At 38.7% G+C, this 24,817-nt stretch overlaps 1 protein-coding gene across 3 annotated transcripts in view; it reads left to right on the top strand.

Annotated features, from left to right (window-relative positions):
* LOC100254031 (protein SABRE) overlaps nt 1-24,817 on the top strand; it is a 90,216-nt gene that overhangs the window by 11,755 nt on the left and 53,644 nt on the right. For all 3 annotated transcript variants that reach the window (XM_010666125.3, XM_019216401.2, XM_019216402.2), the window contains 3 exons: nt 4,268-4,487; nt 14,716-14,886; nt 15,449-15,526. In XM_010666125.3, the coding sequence (XP_010664427.1) occupies nt 4,268-4,487; nt 14,716-14,886; nt 15,449-15,526 (469 nt within the window). The remainder of the gene's footprint in view (nt 1-4,267; nt 4,488-14,715; nt 14,887-15,448; nt 15,527-24,817) is intronic.

Here is a 24,817-nt window from a genome sequence, read left to right as displayed (position 1 = left end):
CCAAGACACTAGCAATAGAGTTTGGAGAAGCCTTCCGTCATGCCTTTGAGGTCTTCTCTCTGATTTAGACCTCCAAATATATATATATATATATATTTGAATAAATAAGTAAAAGTATTGTATTACAATGAGGCACTAAAATAGCGACCCAAAGATGTACGGTATAAAGACACTCACCCCCTTACGGTTGAACCAAAACAACAAGATATGCAAATAATACCTCCTTCCTCATCGAGAACCCACTCAATCAATAAAATCTATTAAGATCGAATGACCACTTTTTATAAACAATTTGGTCTTCGACCACAGTAAATACACAAAAGAAGCTTTTAGCCTTTGGATGGACAACACATTATCTTCAAAGGCAATTCTATTCCTTGCCTTCCAAACGGACCAAAAAAAACATAACGAGTCCGCTTGCCAAACAACCTTACGCTTTTTACCCACAAAAGACTTCCTCCACTCTAAGAGGGTTTCCTTTCCCGAAGAAGGAAACACTTAAGACACTCCAAACAATGAAAAGAGCCAACACCCACAATTCCCTTGTCTTTTCACAATGGAGAAGAAGGTGATCGATAAACTCTGCATGCGTTTGGCAAAAACAACATCTATTAGGTAAAACCCAACCCCTCTTCTGAATTCGGTCCAAGGTTAGAACTTTTCCCCATAAAGTCTCCAAAGCAAAAAATCTTGTTTTAGGTTGCACACAAGAATTCCATATAATCTTCTAAGGGAAAGAAACTGGAGAGTCCGACTTTAAGGCTCTATAAAGAGACTTTACCGAGAAATTGCCATCCTTCGAATCCATCCACCTCATCTTATCCTCCTCATCTAAATTCACCTTCTTCCTACCCAAACAACATAACAACCTTTCCACCTCATCCAATTCCTAATCATTGAAAGGCCTAGAGAAGCAAAGGCTCCAACTTCCCCCCCTTTCCCCACTTGCTGAAACAGTCCAAACTTCATTCACCTAGACCTCTTTAGAAGTTGCTAGGGCAAATAAAGAGGGAATGACTCACATAAAGGAGTAGTTCCACACCACTTATCCTTCCAAAAGCTCACATTCTTCCTTTCACCCACCACAAAGTCAAGTCTAGGGTTCACTAGGTGCTCCAACTTTCTAATTGCTTTCCACAACCTACTCCATAACCCTCCTTAGCCTCGCGAGAGCTCCACCCATCTCTTTTCTCCCCGTATTTCCCCCTTATCACTTGGTTCCAAAGGGCCTTTCTTTTATTTGCAAAACGCCAACTCTATTGGCCGAAGAGAGCCTTATTGAGTGTTGTAAGGCTTTTAACCCCTAACCATCCTTTCCTTTTAACTAGACAAACAATCTTCCACCTTTCTAAGTGAGGTCTTTGCTCAAGAGCCCCACCACCCCATAGAAAATCCCTTTGTATCTGCTTCAATCTCATTCTAATTGTCCTAGGCAATAGGAGAATAGACATAAAATAAATAGGCAGACTAGACAAAGTGCCTCGAATTAAGGTGATTTGCCCCCTCATTAGAGATATATTGCCATTTCCACATAGCCAATCTCTTGCGGAATCTCTCTTTAATTCCGTTCCAAGCGGCTGCAGATTTAAAAGGAGCACCCAACGACATCCCTAAGTAAGCGGATGACAACCTTCCCACCTTACAACCAAGCTCTTCAGCCAAGTCTTCCACATTCTCTATCCTTCCAATTGGGATCAGCTCACTTTTATCAAAATTAGCTCTCAACCCCGAAATTGCCTTAAACCACATTAACAACCAGCACAAAAACGTCATTTGCACCTCCCGCGCCTCACAAAAAATCAATGTATCAAATGGGAGACCTACACCCTTTCACCCCCTTTTCCCCACACCTTACAAGGCAATAAAAAGCCTCCACAAACTGCTCTCTTTAAGAGATAGCTGAGTGCTTCCATCGCTATCACAAACAAATAAGGCGAAAGAGGTTCTCCTTGCCTTAAACCCTTGAGCTCTTAAAAAACCCGGTAGGGGTTCCATTAACCAAAACAAAAAACCTGGCTGTGGATAAACACCACTTAATCCACCTTCGCAACTTCTCCCTGAACCCCATCTTTTCCATTACCGCTAATAAAAAGACCACTCCGCATGATCATAGGCTTTCTCAATGTTCAATTTGCATCGAATCGCCCCTTTATTGCTTTTCAAGATCGAGTTTATTGCTTCATTAGCAATAAGCACAACATCCATAATTTGCTTCTCTTTCACAAACGCATTTTGGGCCGTTGAAATCACCTTAGCTAACACCCCCTTTAGCCTATTAGCTAACACCTTTGTTAGCCACTTGTACAACGCCCCACCCTCACAAGCTAATTGGCCCAAAATCTGTTAAGTCCTCCATTTTCTTTGGGATCAACACTAAAAAGGTTGCATTCAAACTTTGCGCAAAGCAACTAGAATCATGGAACTCTTTGAAGAAATTCATCACCTCCACCTTCACAAAGTCCCACAAAAACTACCAGAAAGCCATTGAGAGCCCATCTGGGCTTGGTGCTTTCTTCCTGTTGAACCTTGACAACGTGCCAAAGACCTTCTCCTTCATAAAAGGCTTCTCCAACCATTCCACTTCCAACCATCCGGTCTCTCAAAACTCAATCCGTTTATGCTAGGCTTCCATCCTCCAGGATCTGACAACAGAAGTTGGAAAGCTCTGCTCACTTCCTCTTTAATTTCACTGTCCTTAGTGAACCACATGCCATTGACTTTGACTCTAGCCAATTGATTCCTCCTTCTATGAGCATTGGCCATCTGATGAAAAACCCTGTGTTTTTATCCCTCTCATTTAGCCAAATTTCTCTTGACTTTTGCCTGCAAGACGCTTCTAAGAGAACCCACTTTTTATAAGTCTCTCTTGCTTCCTTTCTAGTTTCCTCTTCTCGCAGAGATAGTGAGCGAGCACTCTTCTCCTTATCCTAAAAATCCACCAGAATCAAAGCAAGTTGCTTTTGAATTTCAACCTTGCCAAAGACCTCTTTGTTTGAGAACATGTCCAAGTGTGTTTTTTGAGGATTCTCTATATAATATGGTTTATAAATTAAAACTTTTCTGGGTTGCTAGTCTACCTTAGAGTTTGGTGTCTTAAATTAGTTAGGATGCTATATATATATATATATGATAGGCAAATGAGCAATATATTATTAAGTGCCAAAAAAGGGCAACACAAAGGACACGGGAAGTATACAAGTGTGCAACAAAAAAAAAAAAAAAAAAAAAATGAAAACAAAAATTACTCCCTCCCTATACTTACAGTCTAATCAATTGAATAAATCAAACATGGTTATGGGCCCAACCTCTAAGCTTGAGCTGATAACTCAATGTTTTCAAATGCTATTCTATTTCTTTCTTTCCAAATAATCTAAAACAAACATAAAGGAGCAACTTTCCGTGCTTTCTTCCTCTTCTTTCTGATGAAACGACCCAGCCAAGTTAATAATCTTGCTTTTCTTGAGAATTGCAACTCCCACACGACTCCAAATAAGAAGACCAGATGTCTTAATAATTTTGCCTTGCTATATATATATGAAAACAACTATTTTATTGCATTAAAATACTAAGTACAAAGAAAAATGAAAATTCCTCTGTACAAAGTTTGATTGAAAAGGTAGATAAGTGTATACTAGTTGAAAAAGGCCAATCTATCTGCACACATCAAAATGGTCACAAGGCTAGCAATAATTCACAGTGGTCTAGAATGTCCTACAAAAGAAACTTCATTAATTAAATTCAAATCTTTAAAGTGGGTTACTGATCCTCCCTGTTGTCTGTCAACTGGTTGGGAAGGGTCAATGAAGTTGGTTGATTCTCATTGTCTTTCTCTTCTTTTTTTGTTTATCTCTTGATTTAATCAAATGGAAAGATGATCGTTTCTGGTTGGTTTGGATTTTCTTTTCTATATTTATCACATTGGGCCTTTGGCATCTTTTTGTGCTCTAGGTATGCCAATCTAGAATTTGAGTTGTTTCTTCTTAAGGTTTTCTTTATATAAATATTTGGTTTGCTTCATTTCAAAGGAAGGTCCCAGTTGAGTCAGTCCTTAAATAGGCAAGACCAGATTTTGGAATCATTATTTATGTTGTGCAGTTAGAAATAAGATTGTTTTGAAATTATCTTATGTTCAGAAATCCCTCCTTTAAATAAATTACTTTCTATTATTATAAAGGCAGAAACTTTATACACTTCTTGTTTTCTGTGTGATTATTATGATGTTTGGTTTATCAATGATAATTTTTATGTTTGTTGCTTTTGGCATCAGTGAAGTAGGTGTAATTATCAAGAATGTGGATATTGCGATAGGGGAAGTTGCTGTGAACCTGAATGAGGAGCTATTTGTTAAGAACAAGAGTTCAGCTGACAACTTTACTCACACAGATAAAGTTACAGGGTCTACTGTTAATTCTGGGACTTCTGCAGAGCCACCCAAAAACAAGGCACTTTCATCACTTTCAAAGTATACTTCCATGTTTCCAGAAAAGGTCAGTATGAATTATTGTGAAATTTAGTTGACATACTATTCATTCTCTTTCTCTCCCCCTCTTGAAAAACTTTAGCATATGATTTGCTTAGAGAAACTTTGCTTTCTTGGCAGTTCAGAATTTAGTTATATGTTAAAATTTAGGATTGAAGATTAAATTTTTATAAGCACCATTATATGACTAGGACTAGCTTCTTTGTTATTTATTTTTAATTTTAATGAATAATTGACACCATGAAAATCCATATATGAAACAGTACGTGTAATCCATGTACTTGGGAAGTATATGAGCTAGAACTAGCTTGAAGATCATAGGAAAAAGATGCCAGGATAACCCTCCTTTTGGTTGTCTTGAGTTAGACTGTGATGATTGGCCTTGGGTGATCCCTAATTACTAAGCACTAGTGGTGCATTTATCATCATAGCCATATAGTGAGAGCCTTCTCTAAGCTAGTGGGATTTAGGTTAGCGATTAAGGCTGAGATTTTAGCTTTGTTGGAAGGCTTGAGTGAGGCAAGTTTTTGGGTCTTAGTAGTCTCATACAAGAAGGAATCTTGGCTATAGCTATCTCTTCTTTGTCTTAAGGAGCAGAGGTCCTTGCAAATTGGATGATTGGGTTCCCAAAATTATTAATATTATGGGAGGTTTAGGCCGCTCATTTGCTTTGATACCAAGATCATCCAACCAAGATATGGATTAGTTGGCTAAACGTGGAGTCTTGAAGCTTGGCCATTTTGGTTGACTAGGGTCTAAAAAATGAAAGACTTTGTTACCTCATGCCTCCTTGAGATGATTTACTTTTAGACATTGTTATGGCCTTTGCACTTTTTGCTAGTTCCCCGTTGTGTTTTCTCATTTTTAATTTAACTCGTTGTAGCTTTTTCTAGACAGGGGCATTATAGCTTAGGGATTGAATTGAGGGTCTTCACCTCTTGGAAGGGCTAAGAGGTGCTTCTTCTAGTCATGTTCGAGGTTTACTGATTGAGGATGACTCTTAGGAAGAATTGAGACCTCTTTAGAAGTAGTTCTTTGTATGGGTAATGGGAGAAGGATCAAATTTTGAAAGGATAAATGGTGTGGAGAGGAACCTTTATGTATATGCTTTCCCTTTTTGTATGCAGTAGCTTTATCTAAAGAAGTGTTAGTGGTGGATCTATGAGTTTGAACTAGAGAAAGGGGTCACTGGAATCCTTATTTCTTTAGGCATTTGAACAATTGGGAGTTTGACGATCTATGAGGAATGAAATTTTCTCTGCCAGAGCTTTATATTTCGGAGATCAATTCCTTTCCAATGAGGATACTTTGGAATTCATGGGTATGGTCTAAAGCGAGCTTCTTCATTGGAAGTTTAAATGGGGAAAGGTTTTGACTTTAGATCAACTTCAAAGGACGGGGTGGTTATTGGTAAATGGATGTTTTTTGTGTAAATGAGGGAAAATCCATTGATTACATCTTCCTTGACTGTGCCAAGGCAAAGGTTTTATGGCAATGTTGTTTTCTTTGTTTGGTGTATCTTAGGTGATATCTTCTATTATGAGAGAGACTTTTTTTGGATGACATGATTCCTTTGAGGGGTAAAAAGGCATATGGAGTTGATACCTTGTGCATATTTTGGACAATGTGGAAGGAAAAGAATCAAACATTATTTGAAATGAGGAGCATTTTGACCAAAGTCTAACATACACCTTTCTTAGCACTCTTCTTTTGTGGGTTAAATTGTACATAAATAAAGGTTAAATTCCTTTAATTGATGTTGTCTATTACTTGGGTCTTGTTGAGGGAGGGAGAAGTTTTTTGTGTTCCATCTTTTTTTGTTGTGCCTAATAGTAACTGTTGTATACGACCTATGTACTTTAGTGTTCTATTTCTTTTAGTGGTTTTTATTTTTTTGGATAGGTAAATGAATATGATATTAATAAAGTGACAAAAAGGGCACACAAAGTACATAGGACGTATACAATAGTCATTCAGAGGTGTTAAAAAAGGATAAAGGATAACAAAAAATTACTCATTCCCTCAATAAGAATCCAACCAATCAATGAATTCAAATAAGGATATTAGGCCTTCAACTATATACTACATGGTCCAAGACAATAAGTTACAAAGAAACAAGATTTTGAGCCTTTGATAAAAAAACTCCTCTTTTTCAAACGATCTTCTATTTCTCTCATTCTAAATTGTCTAAAAGAGGTACAAAGAAGCTACTCCCCACACTTTTTTCCATTTTCTTCCAACAAAGCATCTATGCCATCCTAATAGAGTCTCTCTTATAGAGAAAGCTGCCATAAACTCCTTGCCTTGTCACAATATAGCAGAATGTGGTCAATTTACTCCTCGTGGATATGATAAACGAAATATCTGTTAGCCAATGTTGGACCTTTCCTTTGAAACTAATCTAGAGTCAAAGCTTTTCCCCAAGATGCATCCCAAGCAAAAAAAACTTGCCTTAGATGGAACCAATGTATTCCAAACAACCGTTAGTGGAAAAGTCACTGAACTCCCAAACTTTGGAGAAAGTTCCACTCTTTGTCTCCAACCAAATCACCTTATCCTTTACTTTCCCATTTACCATCTTATCTTGTAGCCTTGAAAAGAAACAGTCCACAATCTCAATCTCCTAATAATTTAGGGAGTCCAAACACCCCTTTCGCTAGATTGAATCCACAAATCCCCCATCCACACCTTTTTTGAACTAGCCATGGCAAACGAGGAAAGAAAAGAAACATATGAAGGGTCATCCCCATACCATATGTCGTTGCAAAATAAGGAAAGAGAAGAGGCATACAAAAGTTTATCCCCATACCATATATCCTTCCAAAACTTTATCCTTCTCCTATTACCCACAAAGAAAAAGATTCTATTGTTGACGATCTCCCCCACCTCTTTACGACCTTCCATAACTCAACCCTGTTCCCGTCTCTTACTTTCTTAGAACACCACTCTCTTCAACCTCCCCTTTTACCACTAACAATTTTCCTTTAGAAAACTTTCCTTTCTGTTGCAAAATGCCAATCCCACTACAAAGTAGGATCATGGTTTGAAATATCGGTAAGCACGAATATATCGATACTTGGATTTTACGGATATATCGGAATTATCGGAGAAATATTGGTGGATATTTTGACAAAAATATCGATAAAACGAAAATTATTCAAAATTCATGGAAAGATTTGAAAAAACCCAAAAAAATGATAAAATAAGTAAAAATACATATATTAAAATTATTTTGTAAGTGTAATTGATACAAGTATGGTTAAAGAGAAAAATATCGGTATGCAAAGATATATCGGTCTTAATAAATAAGTTATTATTTATCTTATCAAATTAATTTTAATTTATAAAATACTAGAACTTCATTATTATTTTTTCTATATTTTAGTATTTTTTTTTGAATAAAGTCATATTTTTAATATTTTAAAATAAAAACATTCAAAATTAGAAGGATAAATATAAAAAATTTAAAAGTGAAATGATAGTAATTTTTAAAAATAGGATTAATGAGATGAATGATGATATATTTAATATTAAAACTATAATTTATTTAATTTAAATGCATTCAATAATGTAAAATAAATAATGATGCATATAATTTTTTAATATTTATATTTTTATATTTAATTATCGTATAAATAATATAAAAAGACTTGTTAAGAAAATTATAATGTTGGTTTTTATACTGTTATTAATCAATTAAATAAAATTTAAAATAAAATAATTAGAATTAATTTATTCTTTTATTTTTTAATAGTGAAGTTTAACCAATGTTTTCAGAACCGGACCGGTCATTGAATCGGAAAAGTTATCGGTTCATTAGTCGGACCGACAGTCGAACCAGTGACGTCATAAATATATAATTTATAAATTATTAAAATTTAAAAATAATTATAAAAATAAAAATAATAATTTATATATTATTTAAAAATTAAATTTTTATTTAAAAATCAGAAATTTATTTAAAATTGTAATGTTTTTATTAATTTAAATTAAAATCATAAGTTTTAAATCTGAAGTAAAATAATAATAAATATAAAAAATTAAAAATAAATAAATAATAGTGAGATCACTAAGATGTGGTAAAAAATAATTAAAATATATATATATATGGAAGAAAGGGAGAAGAGGGGGGTTGCAGTGGGGTCACTGGGATGAAGGGTTTCAACAGCACGACGTGGGAGAGGGGGGTTGGCTTTTCCGGCATTGAGGTGGGTTCCGACTGGCAAATCTTCCTTCCCGCATCTCTGAAACACCGCCATATCTGCCAGAATCATTGGTTGAGCCCCAACTTCTTTGCATTCTTCCTTGCGACGGTGAGTTCCGCGACTTTCGTGGGAGAGATGCTCTGCAACTCAGTTGGGTTCAACTGGCTGGCGTGTCCGGCGGGCAAAAAGAAGAAGGTTTTCCAGCGCGGGGATTCCAGCAGGGAGAGGAGAGCGCGGGGAGTGGGGGGTTCTAGCAGGGTTGCAGGGTCTTGCTAGCGGGCTCGATGACAGTGGGAGGAAAAAAAAAAAAGAAATTGAACCGGATGATTCAGAGAGAACCGTCCGGTTCATTCGGTTTGCCGGTTGGACCTTCGGTTTAGCCGATCCAATTCTGGGCCGACCACTTTTTCGGTCCAATTGGCCGGACTGGACCGGAATTGTGGCCGGGCGGCGGTCGGACTGGCCGGTCCGGTCCGGTTTTTAAAACCATGAGTTTAACATATTTAGTGTGAACGTTTATTTACAAAAGGGAACTTGGTCTAGTGGTATGCCATGCTTCAACCCAAGGCTTTTGGCATGGGTTCGAATCCCCTCAACAGCAAGAAAAATGTGAGAGGGCTTGGGGCTTGGGCCGCTTGGCTGCAGGGCTTGCCCCGCTTGGCATAGGGCTGAAGCACTTGGCGAAATATTGGGAAATTTCCCGAAATATCAGCAAAAATGCCGATAAATTCCGAAATATCGGCAATATTTCAGAAAAATCTTTGAAACATCGGCCGATCAATTATCAAGGTAGAATATCGTGTCGACCCTCACTGATAAGCGAAATTTCGCCGACATTTCAAACCATGAGTAGGATCTTGTTGAGTGAAGAAATATGCCTAACTCCCAAACCCCTCTTTCTCTTTTTGAACAAACAGTGGCCTAGTTCACTAAATATGACTCTCTTCAAAGATGAATAGCTCCCATAGGAAGTCTCTTTGAATCTATTTTAACCTCAAACTCACTATCCTCGGCATTGAGAAAAACTACATAATGTAGATAGACAAACTAGATAAATTGCTTTGAATTAGAGTGAACCCCCCCTCCCCCCCTCCCCCCTTCCCCCACCAAAAAAGAAAGAAAAAAGAAAAAAGAAAAAATCTTTTATGAAACCTCTCTTTCGTCTCATCCCAAGCCGCCAAAGAGTTATAAGGGGCACCTAAAGGAAGACCCAAATAACTAGTTGGAAAACCACCTACCTTAGATCTTGATTTGAAAGCTAACTCATCTAAGTACTTTACCCTCCCCATTGGAATCAACTTGCTCTTGATTAAATTTATTTTCAATCCCAAAATAGTCTTAAACCACATAAGTAAGCTTAAATAGGTCATTTGGGCTTGAGAGGCCTTGCAGAACACCAAAGTATCGTCGACAAATAATAGATGAGAGACCTCCATTCCCTCTCCAACTCTACCATTCAACTTGAAACCAAACAAAAACCCACCCTTCCTAGCGTGCTCCTTAGGAGGCAACTGAGTGCCTCCATATCTAGTACAAACAAATGTGGAAAGAATGGGTCTTCTTAGGCCCCTAGAGCTTTGAAAAAAGCTAGGAGGGGTGCCATTCACAAGAATTGAGAAACTTCTTGTTGAAATGCACCATCTGATCTGACTTATCAACTTCTTCCCATTCATAAGAATTGAGAAACTTTTTGAAATGCACCATGTAATCCAATTGATCAACTTTTGCCTAAACCTCATCCTGTCCATAACCAAAACTAAGAAGTCCTAATTAATGTGATCATAATCCTTCTCAATGTTAAGCTCACACAACACCTTGGAATTGTTGTTTTTTGTCATTGAGTCAATTGCCTCATTAGCTATAAGCATGATGTCTAGAATTTGCCTTCCTTCCACATATGCATTCTAGAATTTGGAGACTACTTTGGTCACCATCTTTTTAAGTCTATTTGCTAACACTTTAGCCAATAACTTATAAAGGCTACTCACCAAACTTGTAAATCTAAAATCTTTAAGATCTTCTATCACCACCTCTCCTTTTCTTTGGAACCAAAACAAAAAATGTTGCATTGAGGTTTTTTACAAACCTACTCTGCTCATGGAACTCACTAAAAAAGTTCATCACCTCTTCTTTGCCAAAGTCCCAACTAAACTGCTAAATAACCATTGAGAAGCCATTTAGCCACAGTGCTTAGTCCCCATTTAGATCTAAAAGGCATTGAACACCTCTTCCCTTAAAAAAACACATATAATGGGCCAAAATTTATATCCCTAATACTATGCCACATGCCCTTGGTTTTCACAAGAGATTTTGAAAGGCCCGAAAAATGGCCTTCTTAATCTCAATCTTCTATGTTAGACAAACCTTGATAATTTTGTCCTTGGCCAAAAAGTTCCTTTATTTGTTTGCATTCACTATTTTATGAAAGAAATTTGTATTTCTATTACCTTCCTTTAACCAAACCTTCTTTGATTTTTGCCTCTAGCTCACTTCTTCCATAAGTGCTCATTTATGAAATTCGAACCTTGATTCCTCTCTAGCAACCACCTCCTCTCGAGATAAAGTTCCCATTCTCTATTTAGAATCCTAGAACACTTGAGAAGAGCCAAATTCTTTCTAATTGCCACATTCCCAAAAATCTCTTTATTCCAACTCTTCAAATTAAATTTCATCATTTTCATTTTCTCTGCTTGTATGAAGGTATAAGAACCCCTAAAACTGAATCCCATCCACTATTTCTTCATCATATCTTCGAATCCTTTCTCCTTAAGCCACATATTTTCGAATATAAAAGGAGTAGCGTCTCTCCTCACTCCACTCCCATCCAACAAAATCGACGAATGATATGAGACAAGTCTAGGTAAAATACATTGCATTGCCCCACTGAAATGGCCTTTCCACCTCTCTGATATTAGAAAATGATCTAATCTTGATTCAGATTAATTATTTAAGCCCCCACTCCAAGTAAAAAGCCCCCCAAGCAAAGGAAGATATCTCAATTGAAGGTCCTTAATGACTTTTGAAAACATTCTCATGGCTGCAGAAAGCCTACTGACACCACTTTGCCTCTATGGAAATCTAACAATATTAAAGTCACCTCCAATGCACCACAGATCATTCCAGAGCCTTCTAATGGCCCCCAACTCTGTTCATAAGTCCTCTCTATGTCTCCTAAGGTAGGGACCATACACCCCTGTGAAAATCCAAACAAACTTGTCTCCATAGTTCTTAACAGAAAGAAATAGAGTATTCCCCTACTTCCATGCCCACTAAATCAATCACGCTATTGTCCTAAAAAACTAGGATCCCACCTGTAGCCCTCTTTGCATTCACGACACCTCACTCTAAAAATCTGCCGATTCCTAAGCTGCACACCAGACTAGTTGACATAACTTGGATCTTAGTTTCCTGAAGGTAGAGTGTATATATATATATATATATATCTTAGGGAGTAGAGGTCCTTACTATATTATTTAATAGGGGGTTTTGAATTTGAAGTTTTTTTTTTTTTTTTGAATAGGAAATAGAACTTGAAGAAAAAATACAAGGAAGGATTAAAGATCATTCAAGTGAGAGAAAACAAAGGAAATAAACAAAACACTAACCAAACACCAAATAATGTGGGAGCATATTATTTGGCTTGTCTTTGAGGCCTTTTAGAGAGGCTATTGTTTTTCCTTGACTTGATAGGATGCTGCTGCAGCCAATTGTTGTATTCCATTCTGTTTTTTGTTTTTATTTAGTTCCTTTTTTTTGCTTTTATTTAGTTCCTTTTTTTTTTTTTTTTTTTGAAGGATATCTCGACTTTCCTTTGCAACCCTTCTTTGTGCTGTCAATAATTTGTTTTCTCAATAAAAGTTACACTTCTTATTAAAAGAAGTGGAATTGGATGTAGGAGAGCAGATGATTAGACATGATATAAAGGATGATGGGGAATAGAGAATGAAGAAAGAGAATGTGAGGGACAAAAGAACAGGAGAAAAAATTCGCTTAAGAGAACTTGTAATTGGTTTCTTGATTTCTATATTGAACATCCCTTTTTTCCTTATTGGTTGTCTACTACCCCTCTTCCTAATATTTACTGATCTTTCCCAGGCCGGGGATCTCAAGCAGTAAGCTGATATGAAAGGTTGGGTTATTCATGAAAAACTGTTCAAACCTTTTTCATGTGGACATGGTCACTAACTTGACAATCCATGTTAGTTTTTCTGTTTTCTTTTGCTTCAGTTATATTTTCTTTTTTATTTTGGTTTTCTTATCTTCCCATGGCTTTATCAATGAAGTCATTTGTGATTAGTTTTATTATCATTATTTATGATTTTATTTGCTTAGGTGGTTGATTAAGTACTCAAGATGCTTTTGACTAGGCTGTTGCTACAATGATTGCACAATCTTTGTAATTTTATTTGGGGATTGATTCTTCTGTTAGCTAGTGAACTTGGTTAGGGGTTGACTTATTAGTTGACCAAGGCCTTTGAATTTCTTTACTTAATTTTTCATCAATAGTAATATGCTATGGGTGAGAAGACCTTACAAAGTCCAGTGTATTACGTGCATGGAGAATGGTGCATCAGCTGATGATCTCTTTCTGTGCTGCTTATTAGCACTTGCCACTCAGCGTTTGGCAGATGTTTAGACTTGGCACAACTGATGGAAAATGCTCCCTGGAGGCATAGTGGAAATGTTGATAATCTTTTCTAGGGGCTTTGGTCATCTTAGAGGTAAGGTTCTTTGGTGAGGGGCTATCCCATTTTTGATATGGATTGTCTAGCTTGAGAGAAATGCCAGGACTTTTGTAGGCAGAATTATTTGAGGCTATTTGAAACTTGGTTTACTTTTTCTCTTCTCTTTGGACCTTCCTTACAGATCCCTTTGTGGGTACTTGCCTGAGCCTACTGTTGCTAGATTGGAACAATGTTTGCTACTCCAAGAGATTAGCTGGGAAGAGTATTCCTGATTAGTTACCTTCTCTGATGAGTCCACTAAGATTAAATTTTGGTGGGTATTCTCTGGTTGACTCGAGAAGGTTAGGCATAGGAGGTTTATTTGTTGTAACAAAAATACTAGTGTTGTGGGAGGACTTGCAGCAAATTAAAGAATTGTGTTTCCAAATAGAGGGTTGTTATATCTTATCTTGGGTGTCCAATAGGGAGAGAGGCTTATGGAAGTTTAATGGTTGGCTTTTGGTAGAGAGTTGTAATGTTTTTTCCCTTGCTTTCCATGCTCAGCTAACCATGTAAACCATTAACCAAGCAAGGAGCAAAACAATTGGTTTCCTTTATTATTTTTAACCTCTTTGAGTGTACGAAACAGTTTTAGTGCATATGTGTTGCTTTGGCTGCCTTCAGTTGTGTTGACAATTTTTGTTTTATTTTTTCCTGAAGCAATGTGCTTTTCTATTTTTTATTTGTATTCGTATATTTTGGAAGGGTTTATTATCCTTCTTTGTACTTGCCATTTCAATATGATCTGTTGTTTTTAGTCAAAATCAAGGTATCTGTGATGGGGGTGAAGAATAGCCTATTAAGTTGATCTATAGTGAGCAGAATGATTATAATGTAACTCCACATATGCTTTATTGCTAATCTAGAACTATTGTCAGCTTCTCAGTGTGACTTCTTTTTAATAATGGTTCTTCATGAATCCTTTAACTGTTTCTAACTAATTTTCAGGGTTAATCTTGGACAATTTCTGAGAAACTGTTTTATTAAGTCAAGTCACATAAAAAATGTATCAGGAACCAGACATTTCTTTATTCTATTCTCAAAGTGAAACTTATGATCAAATAACTTTGTTGGTTCCTTGTGCTAATAGTGGCCTCTGTGTTTGCTTTACATGATTCATGAACTGTATTAACTAAATACTCCTAACTTTATAAAGTTGGAACTTATGAAATAAGAATAAGTATTTATCCTAGCTTTGTTCTGGTTCTTGCAATGTATTGAAGTTCTTTTTGGCACCTGTTTTTATTTTGCAAACTGATATTAGATGAAAATTAACAAAGATGATCATTATTATTATTTTTGACAGGTTTGCTTCAGTTTACCCAAATTGGACCTGAGGTATCTGCATCAGGGGCGTAATCTTGTTGTCGAGAATAACATAATGGGAATTCAGTTGAAAAGCATAAAATCACGCTCTATTGAAGATGTCGGGGAGATCACACGCCTTGATGTCCAAATGGATTTTAGTGAGATTCATGTATGGATATAACTGTCAATGTCGTCATATGATTTTGTAATTCTTGTACTCATCATCTATGTTACATGGACACTTTAGGATCTGAGAAGTGCTTATGTTTGACACAACACTACATGGGTCTAGGAAAACTAAGAAATGAAAACATTCTATTTTCCTAGAAGTTCCCTAGGATACCTATTTTGGTTAGTTAGTTTTTTATGCAGGAGGCACAATATTACATAGACAACTCATTTTCCCTTGAGATATAGAAGGAGAAACTAAGAAATGCATCAAGTTGGTGTCTCCGAGAGCAATTAGAGATATTTCCATTGATATTCCCCCTAGGATTCTTATTTCAATGAGTAACATGGGATGCAGAATATTAGATTGATACTTCATTTCACCTCAAGATGCTGAGGGAGAAACTCTGGCAACTGAAATATATGTCTGTATTCTATAGTATGGAAATTGGATGGATCTGACACCTTGATATAAAAATGTACCCAAATGAGAACCTGAGTCCATGTAACATAGTTCAGCTTGTGATTGGCTCTTGATTATGATTTCTCTATCAATGTTTCAGCTTTTTAGAGAAGATGGCACTTCTGTCCTGGAGATACTGAAAGTTGATGTTGTTTCTTTTCTGTACATTCCAATGCAGGTAATCCATTTGCAATTAAATTATGGCTTACATGTATAAGTAAAGTCTTCTCCATGAAGTTATTTTTTATGTGTTGTTCTAATGCATGCAACTTGTATACAATAAAACTATGGGTCATTTTTAGCAGCGTGGTTCTTTGTCAAATTCAATTCTTATTTGTTTTTCTTTGCACTTGTCAAAAAAAAAAAAAAAAAAACTTATTTGTTTATCTTTGTACTTTAACTTCAATCAAAGAGCCTTCCATCTATGGTACATGAAAGATTCTAGAGCAAAAAACTTAAATTTTGTCTTGACTCGCATTTGAAGTGGGCATGGTTTCACTGACCAGCCTGCTCAAGCTTGGGTGGTAATATGGGGCCATAGAACTGGCCTGGGACAATACTTTGGGTTGAATAAGTTTCTTCAGTCAGATCTTGGACAAGGATGATAAAATCACGTCTTTGATGGTCATTTAGTGAACAATGTAAAAAAAGGTGATTAATTGACTCTTCAATTTTCAAACACAAATTGCAATGATTAGGATTGAGGGCTTTGAAAGGTCCTCTCACTTGAAGCAAGTCGTTTCTCTTAACCCTCTTGTTGGTCACTAACCAAGCAAATGCCTTGACCTTTTTGATGGGGTTTTTGAATTCCAAATGAATTTTGCTAGAGAGAAAAGGATTAAATTGATTGATTGGATGAGGCTAAGAGAAATGATTTGACCATGAGTAAGCTTGAGGGTGATGCTGTCGCTTTTTGGGGACCGTTTTGTACGTCTTGTGTACTATGATGTGCTCTTTTTGGTGCTTTTTATTTACTACTCTCTTTATTTACCTATAAAGAAAAATTGAGGATGATAATGACCATACTCTCACATTTGCGAGGACAATGACAAGTTCACACAATTGAGAATGAACATCGGGCTTTTAAGACTCTCAATCACCGAATCAGTGAGGTTTTAATGCAAGTTGTTCTAACCAAAAAGGGAAGAGTGATTGATGATAGATGGTATAGGATAATCTATAATTTGAGATTTTAAAAGTTTGGCTTTTCTTAGGCACCATAGCAATGAATGTCGCATTTGTACTTTGATTTATTACCCCCTTGGTGTGGAACTCAAGAAACACCCTCATAAGATCCTCTTTTCTCACATCCCAACACTCTTGATAAACTGCTATAGTAAAGCCATCAGGGCTAGGGGCCTTTTCCTTATTCAATTGGAAAACTGCCATTCGAACCTCCTCTTCAGAAAACGGCCTATCCAGCCAGACTGCACTCTCTCCAGAAATAGGGGCCCAATCACTTCCTTCAATCCTCCAAGAATCACCTTCAGGTTTGGAATAGAGTTTCCCAAAGAAATTTACTATCTCCTCAGAAATAACCTCAATGTTACTTAAAGTCTCCCCCCTCTTAGAAATCAGAGACTTAATGAACTTCCTGCTTCTTCTTCCAGTGGCCACTCTGTGGAAGAACTTAGAGTTGCAATCCCCTTCTTTAATCCACTTAACCCTAGATTTTTGTCTTCATTGAACCTCTTCCTTTAATAACAAATCCTCTTGCTCCTTTCTTCTTAAGGTCCTTTCCGATACCAGATCAAGATTTAAATTCCCTTCTTGTTCAATTAGATCAATTCTGCCTAAGTCCGAAAGAATGTGCTTTTTCCTCTCTCTTAAATCTCCAAAGGCCACTATATTCCACTATTTCAACTTTGATTTAACAAACTTTAATTTCCTCATGAACTTGTGACCTTCCCAACCTTCAACTGTACACTCTTGCCACCAATCTCTAAACTTCTCTTTAAACTTAAGATGAAACAACCACATATTCTCAAACCTAAAAGGAGTTGACCCCCAATTTAAAGGATTAGTTAGGTCCATCTAGGAAGGGCCTCTTGAAAACTTTGAGAGAAAAAAGAATCCCACTTAGAAGAAAACAAAAACCTATCCAATCTCTTGCAAATAGGATCCGCTTGCATGTTTGACCATGTAAAAGCCGCATTCCTTAGAGGGGGATCTAACAGACCACTCTCCCTTATAAACTCGTCAAAACACCTCATGTTGACTGTTAACCTAGAATCACCCATCTTCTCAGATATCCTCCTGATAACATTAAAATCCCCTCCTACACACCACATTGGGAAGGTGAGACCATACAGGTCTTGAAGCTCCACCCAAAAGTCCTTCCTCCAAAAAGGCTTATTTGGACCATACACTGAGGTTAACCAAAAAGACCCTTCCTCATCAGAGTTCAACTTTATAGTTACAGAAAAAGATCCTAACACCTTCTCTGTACACTTGAACTTAATTGAATCCCACAAAATCACAATCCCCCTTGAAGCCCCACAAGCAGGAAGAGCAGCCCACTCTAAGCTTCTGCCTTTCCAAACATTGCTCACAAACCTCCTGTCCCAAATTACTCTCTTTGTTTCCTGAAGCATCACAACATCTGGACTTTGAGTACTTAAAAACCTTTTGACAGTCCTCCTTTTCTTCCTGGAACCTAATCCTCTTGTATTTCAACTTAAGATCTTCATGTAAACAAAAACAACCCGTCACAACCAGCAACCAAATCTAATCCTCTCATCGGGTTCCAGAATCATTTTTCCTCTTCCTTCTGAAATAAACCTTATCCGCAGAAAGAGTACTCTTGCTCTCTACTTCCACACCTTTTCCATTTTCTGTGACGATTCTAATCCTCAAACTCTCCAAAACTAACTGAACCTTGACCATCTTCCTAGGCGTGAGTACCTTAACCTGAAAACCTTCCAACGGGAGGATGGAAGGTTCTGGCTCTGGGGACGAAGCCTTGCCTGAGACACAACGCTTCTCTGTGTTATTGAGTGTTTCCCTAAGGAAAGGCCGGTCTTTAAATTTTCGGTTAGAGGTTTTTAGGGGAAACGCCACACCTTTAGAACAGGACACGCCACCACGACGATTGAGATCCACAACAGGAGAAATAAAAAAGGAACCACGCTGAAAGGCAAAACTTGACTCCAACGGAAACGAAGAAAAAGGCTGACAACGAGAAGGACAAACAAAAGAAACAGAGGAGTCGGGAAGAAATTTTGGCTCAAAAGCCCTAACCAAAGGAGACCCTGCTCGGATAAAGCTGAGAAAGGAGGACGCACCTTATTTACCAAATTGCATCGCAAAATCCCCTCGTCTCCCTCTGTCTTGCCTGTAAAATCTTTGGATGTTTTTGGACCAGGATAAAGATCGCTCTTACTGGAGAGTGATCTGCCCCGAAAAGTGTCTCGAACTGCCTTCGATGAGCCACCTCCTTCTAGGTTACGCTTTGGGACAGAAGACGCCTCATTTAAGCTCGGCGACCAACTTCTTGCTTTGTGCCTTGCGGAGACTGAGGAGCCTTTTAGCTTTGACTACTCTTGAGAATGATCTTTTGGCATTATCTCCTTTGCAGAGGACCCTGAGAGTAGGAGCTTTGAAGATGAAGGCACTGCTGGGCCACCATTAGAGGAACCTTCGTGGATTGGACCCACTAGGGGCCCAAAACCCTTCACCCCAAACTGGGCCTAATTAGAACGGGCTTTAAAAGAGGCGTCTGGTTTTGTTGGCCCGATAGTGCTTCTCGCCGTTGGGCCCAAAATACTCATTTCCTTTCCTTTCTCAACTTTCGACGATTTTGAATCTGGAGAATGAGAATGGGAACGATGACGAGGCCTCCAGCTGTGGCACTCATTGTCCCTAGTAGTAGCTCGTAGCCCCTCAACAATCTTTGGTTTCTGAAGGATGCAACCTCCCACTGACCTCAACTCGTCCTTGCTGCGATTTGACTTAGGCCTGAGAAGGTCATCTCCTTCATCTTCTTCGGTGACTGTAACTGCAACCGTGAATGACCAATCTCCATCTTCTACCTCTAGTAGCGCTGGAAGCACGACATTTGGAAGCCTCTCCACCCACAATTTTACCTTCGACAAATCAACAAGCTTTAACGATTCCCTTGCCACCTTCGTTACCTTTCCCCACTTCTGCAAAATGTATCTCAGCTGAACCTCATCCCATAGGTGAAAGGGAAGGCCTCTTAGTTCTAACCAACCCCGTCTAAATTTTCCATTAATGACCGAGTTTTCTTTTGGTGACCATTCCTCAGAGCAATAACCCCTCCTCTCACTGTTAAACTCCCTTGATCTTGAAACCAATGAGCTCTCCTTGCAGAATCCACGAAAAAACACCCCTTGTAATCAGAAATGAGGGTTACAGACACCATTCCTTTCATACCCATCCTTCTCGCTATAGCTTTTCCTACATCACACCAGTCTCGTATTTTTCCTTTGCTTTCACAAACTACAGCTCTTGCCCATTTTCCAATTGGCATCAATGCACAGTTCTTAGGTCCTTTCTCTGCAACCACATCAGCATAGGACTGCTCTCCTCTGTACATTCCCTTGCTCACTTGAGGCTCTTTAAACTTCTCATTTGAGGCTCTTTCAGCCTGAAAAGACAAGTCTTGGACTAAAAAAATTGCCTTCCTAAGGTTTTCTCACCCATAGCCTTTAACACCCTCAGGAACCACTAGAACTAAAGGTTTTCTCTTTGCAATGATTTCTGTAATTTTCATATATCTCCCTCTGCTATTAAAACAAATCTCCATCAGATGAGTCCTAGTCTTGCCCCTCATCTTTCAAATGAAACCCCTGGAAGCCTCCAACTCCACAGCTTTCTTCAAATGCTCCAACAACCAATCCAACTCCTCCTCTCCAAAACCTAATGAAACCACAAAACCTTGACTTTTCTCTGTTATTGAAATCCACGTTCCCCCATTGAAGCCTTCAAACTTTACCTGGAAAGCCTTTCTCTCCACCAACTACTAAAGCACTCTTTGAAACTTGGATGTTGCAGTCACATACTCTCAAACCTAAAAGGTGTTGGGCCCTACTTGAAAGGATTGGTATCCAAAACAATCGGCCAATGATCCGATGTCCATCTAGGAAGAACTTCTTGAAGGCTTTGAGGGAAGAAAAACTCCTACTCATTTGAGTAAAGAAACCGATCCAATCTCTTGCACACAGGTGACTCTTGCATGTTTGACCAAGTGAAAGGGGCGTTTCGTAAAGGGGGGTCAAGTAATTCGCAATCTCTTATAAAACCATCAAAATCCCTCATGCTAGAAGTAAAATTAGAGCCACCTAGTTTTTCTGAACTTCTCCTTATAACATTAAAATCACCGCCCACACACCATAATGGAAAAGTAAGGCCAAAAATGTTTAACAGCTCCACCCAAAAATTCTTCCTAAGTAAGGGACTGTTTGGGCCATAAACTGCGGACAACCACAAGGGTCCGTATCCATCCAACAAAAACTTGACTAAAACAGAAAAAGAACCAATTACCACCTCCTCACTGCACAATTTCTTTGAGTCCCAAATAATCAAAATCCCTCTTGAAGCCCCGCATGCCAGAAGAGCAGCCCACTCCTTATTCCTAACCGACTAGACACTTCCTACAAATCTTCTGTCACACCTTTTTTTTTGTTTCCTAAAACATCACTACATCCGAATTCTCGAGCTGCAAAAAATCCTTAACCACCCTTCGTTTTTTCCTAGATCCCAAACCCCTAGTATTCCAACTGATGATTTTCATAAATACACCTCATTGGCCTTAAACCTCCAAACCAACGCCAACAGGTCTCAATTAACTGTGGAAAATCTGTTCTTCCTCCTAAAATACACCTTAATATCCAGAGAACTGAAGACCTCACAAACTTTAGCTATTTTGTTGGGGGAGAGGCCTTCTATTTGGAACCCACCCATCGGGGGGAACTCTATTTCACCTTGGCTAACTGTAACCAGGTTGGGGGCCCTAAGAGAGGTGTAGGGCTTGGTCTTAAAAAATTTAAAACTCTCGGACATTTGGTACAGACTAGCTAACTGGGATTCTATAACATCTCGGTTAGGATTGCCAACAGACTCATGACATAAAACCCCATCGTCATTTTTTTGGAAAAAATTTCAGATATAACTCGAGGTTTCGAAGGATACCGAGACTGAATATCTGAATTGGGAAGAACGGGACTCAGGTGTGGAAAAGCCAAGCCAGAGGAATGGGAAAGAAATGATAGAGATGACCGAGAATGTGGGTAAGAAGATACCTCGAAGTTTTCCACTACCATCATTCCACAAGACCCCGCAGAGTTGAGCCCTTTTGCTCTGGTTATTGGATTAGAAGGAAAAACCGTGACTGATGAGCCATGGTGAGCAAAACCCGCAAAACCCTTAAATCCTGCTATGTCTTCACTTTTAGATAATTTGTGCAGTTTTTCCTTCCCCTTTGAAAGAAAAGGAGCCTTAAAATGTGACCTTTGTTTATCTTCCACGTCTCCTCTCGTTGACGAAGTCCCTTCCCCGAAACACCTTTTTCGAAACCCTGACGAATGACAAAAAGTGATTGGACTCGCACTGAAACTTCGATCCAACTGTGTTCCTGCTTCGAAAGCATCTTCATTTGGAAGAGCATCGCAATCTGACAACGGTCTCTCAAGCGTTAGAGGCTCGCTTCGACTTCGACCCCCTTGTCGGCTTGCAGAACTTGGAGAGAACAGAGCATTCCACAGCTTCTTTGAACCACACTTCAACGCGGAACCCTTCAGTTGAGCTTCAGAAACCTCAGAGCCTACCTTCCCTTTTCCCTTTGCAGAGGGGTCATCTTTGCGTAAAGAGTCATTCGTAGAGATGGGCTGCTTACTTCCCAAATCTTGGCCTAACTTCGAAAACGGGCCCTTTAAAATATCTCCCCTCTTCTAGCCCAAGTCTACTTCAACCTGTGGGCTGAGCTTAAGAGAAGATTGGGTTCTTCTCACTTGCTTAGAGGCCCAAAGCCCTTCCTCAACAGTTGATTGGGCTTTGTCCTCTCCAACCCATACTTCGCTATGCTGCTTTGGCCTGGCGGACCCTGTTCTCAGATTATTTGAATTCAAATTGAAAGACAAGGAAGGTTGGGACCAGCTGTTCCCCACTGTCAGTCTTCTGATGCCACGTGTCCCCACAGGAGCAATTTCAGCCTTTCGACTAACTCTTCCCTCCTTCTTTCTGCCAACTGCCCCATCAGAAGACCTACCATCAACCGTTGAACTAGCCTCCACAACCCTCTTTCTGCCACCTGTCCATGAGTAAGGCTCAAACTCTTGCTGAGTTAACTCACCCATTTCTCCACCTCGCCTAACGTCTTCCTCTCTAGCCACTGCAACTGAAATAGTGAACTCTTAACCCCCATCTAACACCTCTATCAAAGATGGGAGAACTAACCATTCCTTCATTAAAACTCTCACCCTTGCCTTGCAAAGATCAAACAGTTTCAACGTTCGCCAATCAATCTCTGTCACCGTCCCCCATTGCTCCATTATTTTCTTCATATGTACCTCAGACCATAAATAAAAGGGCAGACCCCGTAATTCTATCTAACCTTCTCAACAAGACTGTTAGCCCACCTTTAATCTTAATAAACCTTAAATCAGGGAGTGAGAAAGCTTCCTCTATGGTTTCTACAAAAGATAATCCTTTTCCACCAGAGAAGGGGACGATGGTCACCACGCCTTTATGCCCTAATCTTTTCGTTAGAGCCTGGCCGACCTCAACCCAGTTAACAGAACCAGCATGACATTCGCACACCACAACTCTCGCCCATATCCCGATTGGAACAAGGCCTCCTCTCCTCGGTTCTTCTTCTCTGACTACATTTGCGAAGAACCGGTACAAATGACCCACATGTTTGTGAAAAGTCCCTTCTACCCTGCATTGCCTTCCCTTTTCAACAATACTCGAGGAGGAGACCACCAGCATTGAAGACAACGCATTCTTTAGATGTTCCCATCCCCTACCCTTCTCTCCTTCAGGTATTACCAGAAAAGTTGACTTTTTGTTGGAAGCAAACTCTGAGAGCCTTATAAACCTACCATGGTTGTTGAAGCAAACCTCCATTAAATGGACTCTGGTTTTTCCTCTGAACTTTCTGTTGAAACTCATGTAACTCTTCATCTCGATGGCTTTCGTCAAATATTCTATCAACCAACCAACCTCTTCCTTCTCAAAGCCTCTACTGTGCTCTATAAGCGAGCACCATTTTCCACCGGACTCACCTTCGAACCTAACCAAGAAGGTCTTTCTCTCCACAGAGACCTTCAACGTCCTTACCATTCTTTGATCCTTGTTCAGGGGGTCTTTGTCACATTTTGATGCACAACAATGTCTTTAGGTAATAAAAAAAAGTATTAAATGAAAAAAGGGTATGCATGGTGCATACAAAGTGCCCTAACTACCAAAAAACATGGAGACCTAAAAAACTGCAACCATGCTTTACACAAAACTTAGCCAATCCACAAAATCAACCAATAACATGGAGCCGACCTCGTTGTACAATCTAACCCAATCCCAAAAAAGGTACAAATTTTTTTTTTTGATCAGTTGATCCATGGTTTCACAATTATCAAAGGCTCTCCTATTTCTCTCTCTCAAAATGGTCCAAAATAGGCACAACATAGTAGCCTTCCGAGCTTTCTTTCTTTCTTTGCCTACAAAAATCTTACACCAACTCAAGAAAACACCCCTAATTATGGAATGCATCACCCACTGAACCTTAAAGAGAGCAAAAAATTGATTGACACAAAGATTGTGCTTTCGAACAATGAAGGAGTTTATGATCAATCGTTTCTTTTTCTGCTTTACACATGTAGCATCCATTAGGTATCCTCCAATCCCTTCTTTTGAGCTGATCCAAAATCAAAAACCTACCCCAAGTTGCTTCCCAAGAAAAGAAGTTGATTCTTAACGACACCTAGGAGTTCCAAATTATGCCAAATGGAAATGTCTCTGCTCTCCTAAATGCTAAAGAAGAATAAAAAGACTTAACTGAGAAACTGCTATTCTTTGTAAGAACCACACCATAATATCCTCAGTACCCATGGTAATGGAACTCATACAACCTCCCAAGAAAGACCTTAATCTCCTCAAATTCCCAATCATGCAATTGCCTCCCTAATCTAGGATTCCAATTATCGTTGTCCCAAACATCTACCACCCAAGCATTTTTTGAAGAGGCTATAGAAAAGAGTTTCGAAAAAAACTCACTCAACGGTGTGTCCCTACACCTTTTGTCCGTCTAGAATTTCACCCTGTTTCTAGACGCAATCTTGAATCTAGTTTTATTCTTAAAGTCCTCCCAACCACCTCTAATAGCCTTCCATATCCCCACTCCATGTCCTTCTCTCACTGCACACCCTTCTTGTTTGCCCATACTTGCCTACAATCATTGTTTCCAAAGGGGGTTCTTCTTGCTCATGAATCTCCAAGATCATTTCCTCAG

Source organism: Vitis vinifera, chromosome 18, assembly GCF_030704535.1.
Source record: "Vitis vinifera cultivar Pinot Noir 40024 chromosome 18, ASM3070453v1".
Classification (NCBI taxonomy): domain Eukaryota; kingdom Viridiplantae; phylum Streptophyta; class Magnoliopsida; order Vitales; family Vitaceae; genus Vitis; species Vitis vinifera.
Note: the sequence above shows the minus strand (reverse complement) of the source record. Positions and strands in the feature narration are given on the sequence as shown.